Consider the following 8,664-nt stretch of genomic DNA (forward strand, 5'->3'; position numbering starts at 1 on the left):
GAATTGGAGACTAAAGCCGCTGTCACCACTCAAGCCTACTGAAATACTTCTATATCTAACATATATAGATGTCATACATAAGTTATTTAATAAATTTAATTTTGTTGATTTTTCTATATAAAGAATGTAACACTTATTCATAAAATAGTGCAATGCACAGGGATACTTCACCCAATTAATGATTAAAAACAAATCATTAAATTAATTAATTATAATCCATTACTACTCTTATTTATTTCTTGCCCTATTATGGTCCTTATTAACTAGAACAACCTGATAGCCGCAAACAAGTAAAATGTGTATACCATTTATAAGTACTAAATCGAACATTCCAAACTCATCAATAAAAAAACCCATCCACCTGATTACATGGACAAGAAGAACCATTTTAGAAAACGATATAAAGATATTAAATAACCAGATTAATTTAATCTAAGATGGAATCTAATCCTAAATCCTAATGATGATTGATGTCAACATTAAGTAGTACTTAAGTATCACTCCAATCTTATATGAATAAAAAATTACTGTACTTATTACTGTACCATGCAACTAAAAAGACTAATTATTGACTGCTACCTTTCACAACAGCTATATGACTATACCTTTTTACGGAAACATTAAGGAAGAAGAAGTAGAATAAAATAATTAAAAATCAAAAATCCCTTTCGTCCTTTAGCACTAACTTCCCATTCATCCATTATTCGGTGACACAGACACTTTCTCTCTCCTCTTTCTCTCTCGTCTCTCTCTCTCTGCTCTATTCTGTAACTTTTCATTTCATTTCAATTCATCATACCCCTAAATTACTCACACAAAACGCATATTCAACACAACCAACCACACAAGTCAAATCAACCATAGTTTCCTATTAATCTCTATTCATATAACTTAAATATTAAGCTCCACACAAATTAACTTTTTGCTTACTATGTTCTGGATCAGTTAACTAGCTTCAACAGATTCGTAAGTTGATTATTTCTTCAGTTACTATTCTTGTTTGAGAACTTAATGACTTATCTATGTATTTTATTTAACCTTTTTTCAGGATCAGTTCAAAGCGAAATGAATCACTGTGTTCCAGATTTCGATTTCCAAATCAACGACCATGAAGTAAACCCTGTGACTCTCTCAAAGAAACCTTCCGCTGGGTAATTATTCATTCATTTCTTTGAGAATTTGTGTTTTATTTTTCTGGAAATTAACTAAATCTCTAAAGTTAAATTCTAACAGGCGAAACAATGAGATCATGGAACTTTTATGGCAAAACGGTTCAGTCGTGATACACAACCAAAGCCACCGTGAATCTAAGAAACCGCCATCGCCGGTAACTAACACCGGCCATGAAATAACTCCTGATCAAAGAGAGATTCGATCCTCAGATGCAGAAAACTATAATATGAACCAACACTTGTTCATGCAAGAAGATGAAATGGCAGCGTGGCTTTTCGATTCGATCAATAAAGATCCTTCGATCAACACTGAAACACTTTATCATCCATCCAATGGTGTTATACTACAAGGCTCTGTAGTTCAGCCTCAGCCTGAGCAGTTACTTCAGCCACAGAGACCAACGGCTTCTCGGCCTTCGATTCATCCGGCGAGGAAGGAGAATCAAGTGTTGAGTAATAAACATAATAATTTTGCATATTTTGCCAACCACATCAATGTGCTGATGGAACCAAGTATGACTTCAAATTCCATGATTCCGGCGGTGCAAGAAACAACGATGGTGGATTCATGCGATACACCCATGATGACGGCGGAGAAAACTTATTCAGCTACGAAGCTATCCGAAACAACCACGAGCACCACGTACACAGACTGCATAAGTGTGAGTGTTAGCACTGCCGAAAAAGCGGCGGCATATATTGGATGTGGTACTGCAAGCACTGCTAAAACTACAACTACTAATGGAGTAAGAGAGAAAACGATGTTGGATATTACAATGACGTCATCTCATAACTGTTCAACTGGGAGTGGTGATTCGATTCAGAGAAAACTGGAGTTAGAGCGAAAGAGGAAAAGTAAAAATCGTGTATCAGACAAATCCGAGTTTCAGAGTCAGGTCAGTAAAATTCTTTTACGTGTTAGTCGGCTCTTTCTTTCTTTCTGGTAAATAATCCGATATATTCGGAGAATTTAATCGAGTATATACCATCATCCAATTGTTTGAATTTATTTATTATAATATATTTTTTTTAATTTGAGCTAAATTTTTGCCTAAAATTTCGTATCCAATTAAAAGTTACTGCTATCAATACATTTATTTATTTTTCAGTGTTTCATGTTCTTTATGGTTATCTTACTGAGTAGTGACTTTGATTTGCGTGAACGGACCTATTTACATTTAATTCAGCGTCGATGTATCGAATTCAATTCTGAATCCAATTTTTTGGTGCGCGTGTCCCATAACTTTTTACTGTTTCAGTCCTATTCTCTCTCTTTGAAACCACGAAACCTAAAGCGGTTAAACAATACAATGCCACGTGTAAAGAGAAAGATTCAAAATTGTTGATCATGTTTTGGATGGATGGAGCGGTTTTTAGGTGCAGAATGGGACTTTACTCTCACTTTCTCTCTCAAAAATAGTCCAAATTAATTAAGCTGTCACTGCTACTTTTCATGGACCAAATAGTACTAGTACAATGTAACAGAAAATAATGATATAATAAAAGAGAGAAATAAAATATTTTTTTATTTCTAAATTTAATTCAAGTAATGTTATAAAAAAGTATTAATGCATGTGAGCTGAAGAAAGATATATTATAGAACTACAAATATAAACGGTAGGTCTTATAATTAAAGACATGTGAGTAGAATTTAACTAGATTTACCATATTTGATAGTTTTAAATATAAGTAAAATTACTTACTAAAAAGATATAAGCAACTATTTCCATCAAATAAGATCTTATAACTATTTTTTTAAATAAATAGAATTAAATATAATTTTTTTTTAAATTTCAAAATTAGAATTAAAATTCGGAGTTCTTTCTTCAAAGAATTAAATTTCAAAAGAAATGAAAATTTCGAATTAAAACTAACATTTTGAGTATTTTTTAAACAAAATTTTATAACGTTCTAAACATTTTTGTAAAATAATTATTCAAAAATATACATTTGTTAGTTTTAACAACAAGATTAAAATTACATGATAATAATTTTTGTAAGATTTAAAACATCTCATTTTTTTACAAGAATGATCAAATACAAAATTTAATAACTTTATAAGAATAAAAACATATTTAAACCGTGCAATAGGTTAGTTTTACTTATACTCCTTTTATTTCCATATATACTCTCCCGTTCTTAAATATATACTAAAAATTTGTCTTGATAAATAAAAGTCTCTTTAATATATTATTTGATAGATTTGTTGCTTCTTTTCTAATAAAAACAAAATTATTAACGTTAAATGTTTTAAAATATGAAAAATCAAGACCCTGTATACATTAAGTGTTTTTTTATTTTATTTAAAAATAAAAAGAGCTTTCAAAATTATTTTATTCAAAATTATTAACGTTGAATGAATGAATCTTTGATTATCTGCAATGTTTTCAAAAACTGAGTTCCAATCTGCCTTTTATACAAAAACAGTTAGCAGTAGCTTTGAAAGAAGCTTAACTAGCTTAATTGCTAACAAAACTCTAACTAAGCTAAACAGAAATTTAATTTACATTTGACCAAAACTTATCTACTCTATCAAGCTTGAATAACCAATAACTAACTTTGTTGGTTCGTCATTTAAGCTTGTCTTGGTCTTGTACTTTATCTCTATTAGTGTATTAATTGTGGGGTCTAACCATTTCCACGTAACCAACATAAGTTTAACAAAATGAAATGTTGCATGTGATATGACAAGTTGAAAGGCTTATGGTGTACACATGTCATGGTGCATGTTTTGCAAGGAACATTTGGTCTTTTGCATGGAAGGCAAAAGACAGGTGTCTTAATGCATGTAAGATACCTTTAACTTGCTTCTCCTATAAATAGGAGCAAGCATTCATTTTCCTTTCTCATATTGAGAAGATATTCCACTCTAAAATTTCCTTGTGTCTTTAAGCTTATATTTCACATTTCGGCTACTGCCTATTTTTTTGAGTACACGGAAGAGAAGGAAATTATGAAGGTTATTTCCTAACATTAATTAAGCTTGGCTTGGTCTTGTGCTTTATCTCTTACACCCATGAAAACAATCTATATATATTACTTGCCATAAACTAAAAGCTTTTCCTTTTTGAATGTAGGAAGGAAAAAAACAAGTTGGTGGATCTCCCTCTACAAAGAGATCCCGCGCTGCCGAGATTCATAATCTCTCAGAGAGGGTACATTCACATGCAATACATAAAATAATTTCATAATCTTATGTTCTTTTTCTCATATCTTAATTTTTCATATTGTATACTATGTGTGCAGAAGCGTCGAGATAAAATCAACGAAAAGATGAAAGCTCTTCAAGAACTTGTACCCCATTGCAACAAGGCAAACACTAAATAACTTTTCACTACCATTCTTGTATTCATTGAGTATGCTGATTTTTACTTCTGACTTCATAACTGTTTCTAATTTTGATTCGTTTTATGAATTTGATAGTCCGACAAAGCTTCAATGCTGGATGAAGTCATCGAACACATGAAGTCATTGCAGTTGCAAGTGCAGGTATGCTGGCCTCTAGTTTGTAGACCTGTTCCTAAATTCTTCTTCTCGCCTATATATACAAATTAAACCATTTTGTATTAACATATTCCTCGTCATGTACTGTGATTTGTGACAAAATATAACGTGAATTTTTCTAATGCAGACGTTGTCCATGGCATGTGGCATGATGCCGATGTTTCCTGGTATGCAGCAGTATATGCCAGCGATGAGTATGGGAATGGGCATGGGGATGGGAATGAGTTTGGGGATGGAAATGGGAATGAACAGACCACCAACAACAACAGCAATAGCTACTCCCTATGGACCACCAAGGTTCCCTATGCCTCCTTTTCATGTGCCTCATGTTCCAAATCCTGCATCACCGGAATCTTCGTCGCTAACTCATTCAGATCTCCCCGTTGACTCCCTCGGTACTCTGATTGATCCTGATCAGTCACCCATCCCAAACACTAACTTCACTGATCCTTATCAGCAATTTCCTCACCAGGTGCAGCAGTTAATGCAGGTAAAATATTGTGTCCATTATAGCAGTGTATTATTTTTAAATATGGCAGAAAGATGTTATATTTACAAGGTCTGTTTGCAAATTTGGAGTCAGGGAATGAACCTTCAAAATGTCAACAGGCCAGGTAACAGTGGGGGCCAGGATAATCCAGAAAAGCATCATGCAGGTAATTTACCAATGAAGTTTTCTCATATTAATCTATGAAACACGAGAAAAACTTGCATGGATACGCACATAAATCATTAGTGTTAGGAACAACCAATAAGAAAAGAGAAATTTTTAAATTTATTTAAAATTTAACTTCTTTTTTAATTGGATTCATGAGGTAGTTGTGATTGAGTAGGAGAGAGAAAAAAATATTTTTATTTTTTAATTAATAAAAATTCGTAATTGGTTGTTTGTAAAGCCACTTGTTATGTTTGTGTTCATGCAAGTATTTTTCATGAAACACAGACACAATCCTGACATTGACGTGGCGTCATCGGTAATAATTTTAAAAATAAATAAATTAAACATATCATAAATGTTGATTCAAGTGTCATATACCAACGTAGACACATATACTTTTTTTTCCAGAAGAGTCAGTGCTACATAACTTACGACTCATAATCGTCCATATCAACAAGGTCATTAACAATGGATTTGTGTATATTGCAGGATAGATTATCCGGCAACTAGATACCATAGCAGCTGTCATGGTGGTGGAATGTGCTAGAGCTAACATTTTAGCGGAGAGAGATCAGTAGCAAGCTAATTTAGAGTTTTAACATGGAAATTATTGCCGCCCTATTATATTATTATTATTATTATTATTATTATTATTATTATTATTATTATTATTATTATTATTATTATTATTATTATTATTATTATTATTATTATTATTATTATAGTTATTATTATTATTATAGTTATTATTATTATTATTTATTATTATTATTATTATTATTATTATTGTTATTGTATTACTATTATTGTATTATTATTGTTGTTGTTATTACAATTATTATTAATATTATTATTAATGTTATTATTATTATTATTTTACTTATGGAGCCATCATATTCTTTCTTTCCAGTTTTATTTTAGAGTAACTTTGTCAAAGGTTAGTAATTGCATAAATTTTAAATTTAACATCTGATTTTAATACATATTTTTGGAATCATTTAAAATTATTACTTAAAATATAATTTATTTTTGTAAGATTAATTGTTATGCAAAACATTATATGTACTGATACACAAGTATTCATATCTACAACATTTTAGATGTGATTAAAATAACAACTCGCAAGAAATAACATCTATGATTAATTAATAGTGTAAAAGTATATCTTTGGTTTATATCAATTAAGTTTTATTTTGTTATTAATTAAAAGGTTTAAAATTTACTAACCTTATAAAATTTCATTATAGTTGGGATATACGAACGAAATTCATAATTAAAATATAAAAAATCTAAATATATCAAGTGCAAAGTCATTATATATATAAATTAAAGTAAATAAATAAATGAAAGAAAAACTAATGTTATAAATGTCGATGCTACATACATGCAACAGATAAGAAAAATAGATTACCATAACTTCCATCCAATTACAAAGAATGTGTTTACATTAAATAAAAAGTCACAAAGTTACTCCATTTTTTTTTTAAATAAGGTTGATATATAATGGTACAAAAAGAGAGGGGGATTAGACCAAGACCCTCTCAACCAGAAGTAAAGTTAAAGAAAGACAAACCAAGCCTATTCTTTACAAAGTCAGCCCTTACAGCAAGAGGGGGAGAAGAGTAGTAAGTAGTACCAGCATATCTGTTCCCTTCTCTATAGATGTGAAAAACTGATAGGAAGATTCCTACTAAACTATGAAATTAGGGTTTTCTACACTACAAGGGAAAGAACATTAAAATTGACTAAATAAAATAAAGGAAAATAAAAGACTTTTTCATTTGATTCTTGATACCTAATGTCTCAATGAGACTACAATATATAATACTTCTAATGGATAATAAACTAAGGCCCAAATATTAATAAGAGCCCACTAAATAACAATGCATAAAAACATTAATATAAATTCTTAATTAACTTAAATACTATTTACTCTCTATCATTGCCACGGGGTCCACTTGAACCTTGTCCTCAAGGTTCTAAAATTATTCCTTAATTGTACTGCTACACTTCTTGAATTGAGAGGAGAGATGTGGTGTGACAATTGCAAACAACGAAAAGTTGGAATGAAACATGTGAGTCTTGCTTTGTTACCAGTATCATAGCCAACACCAACTAATTTTGAATTTAGTGAAATCAATTGAAAAGTGAAAGTGGAATATAGCTGGCAACCCACATATGAGAGAAATCACGTGACATAGCTGGCAACCCACTGTAGTACATAGTAAATAGAGAGAGCACATGGGAGAGAGAGTGTCGGACTCCGAGACATCATTAGACTGGATAATACTAGATGATAATAGACAACTATTTCCTTTTCATTCTCAAATTAGTAGCAATTCTCAGCTTGTATCTTCTCCCTCACGTTCTTTTTCATCTTCTTCTTTTCTTTCACTTTTTTTTTCTTTCATTTTCTTCTTCCTTCCAATTTTTTTATTTTCAATGATAGAAAAAAGTGTTAAAGACTTTATTCCTTGTGATAGTATATATTCCGCCGGGATCAAAAGGAAAAATAAATCTACCATGAACATTAATATATTGAAAAGAGAAAGTGCTGAAAAACCAAACTGTGAGTTTCGGTTGTGGTGAGCAAGGAGTCGGTTTGGACGAATCCGGTAGCTTAGGTGGTAACACTGTTGTTTCTACTGGCAATGATTCTATTTTCCCCGATGATAATGTTTTCTTTTCCGACAATGGATATGTTTTCGTCGGAGATGATAGTGGAATTTCTTTTGGAGAAAACGACTGAGAAGTCATCGGAGTTGCCGGAAATTTCGTCGGAGAAGACGCCGGAAATTTCACCGGAGTTATCGCCGGAAAGTTCGTCGGAAAAATTCCATGTGAACCAAAACTTTCTTTTTTTGTTTGTTCTTTTGTCTGTTTTTCTGCATACCTCTTGAACATATATTTTTCTTTGAATTTTTCTTGTGTCATTTTGAATGAATTTGAAAGATTTTGGATTTGTTCTTTCAACTCTTCTCTAGATCTGTTTGAGATTTGATGAGTTTCGGTTATATATTGTTTTAGAATTTCTAACTGGTGAAGTGTTTCTGGTTGTGAAAAGAAATTTGGAGATGAGGATAGTTGTTCAGGTGGAGCAGAAACAATGGGTTGTTGTTGATGGTATGGGATGTATGGAGTAAAGGGTGAAAATGGAGGATATGAGGTTGGATAATAAAATGCAGGGTATGAGTTTATGGATGGTGAATATGGGTTAGATGATAAAGGTTGTGTGGTTGAAACAGTGGAATAATAAGGATGGATTGGAGGAATGCTCCGATGAAATGGGGGTGTGAAGTTGGAATACTCCATGGGAGAGATTGAGTGCAA

General features: G+C 31.6%; 1 protein-coding gene across 1 annotated transcript; it reads left to right on the forward strand.

The window, feature by feature from the left end:
• Window positions 1–716: 716 nt before the first annotated feature.
• On the forward strand, window positions 717–6,057 carry LOC131619499 (transcription factor PIF1-like). Its single transcript, XM_058890590.1, has 9 exons — window positions 717–966; window positions 1,049–1,151; window positions 1,234–2,068; window positions 4,250–4,327; window positions 4,419–4,484; window positions 4,596–4,661; window positions 4,804–5,166; window positions 5,260–5,332; window positions 5,824–6,057. The coding sequence occupies exons 2-9, from the start codon at window positions 1,066–1,068 to the stop codon at window positions 5,826–5,828; spliced, it is 1,572 nt and encodes a 523-aa protein (XP_058746573.1). The 5' UTR covers window positions 717–966; window positions 1,049–1,065; the 3' UTR covers window positions 5,829–6,057.
• Window positions 6,058–8,664: the final 2,607 nt, after the last annotated feature.

Source organism: Vicia villosa, linkage group LG1 (assembly GCF_029867415.1).
Source record: "Vicia villosa cultivar HV-30 ecotype Madison, WI linkage group LG1, Vvil1.0, whole genome shotgun sequence".
Taxonomy (NCBI): domain Eukaryota; kingdom Viridiplantae; phylum Streptophyta; class Magnoliopsida; order Fabales; family Fabaceae; genus Vicia; species Vicia villosa.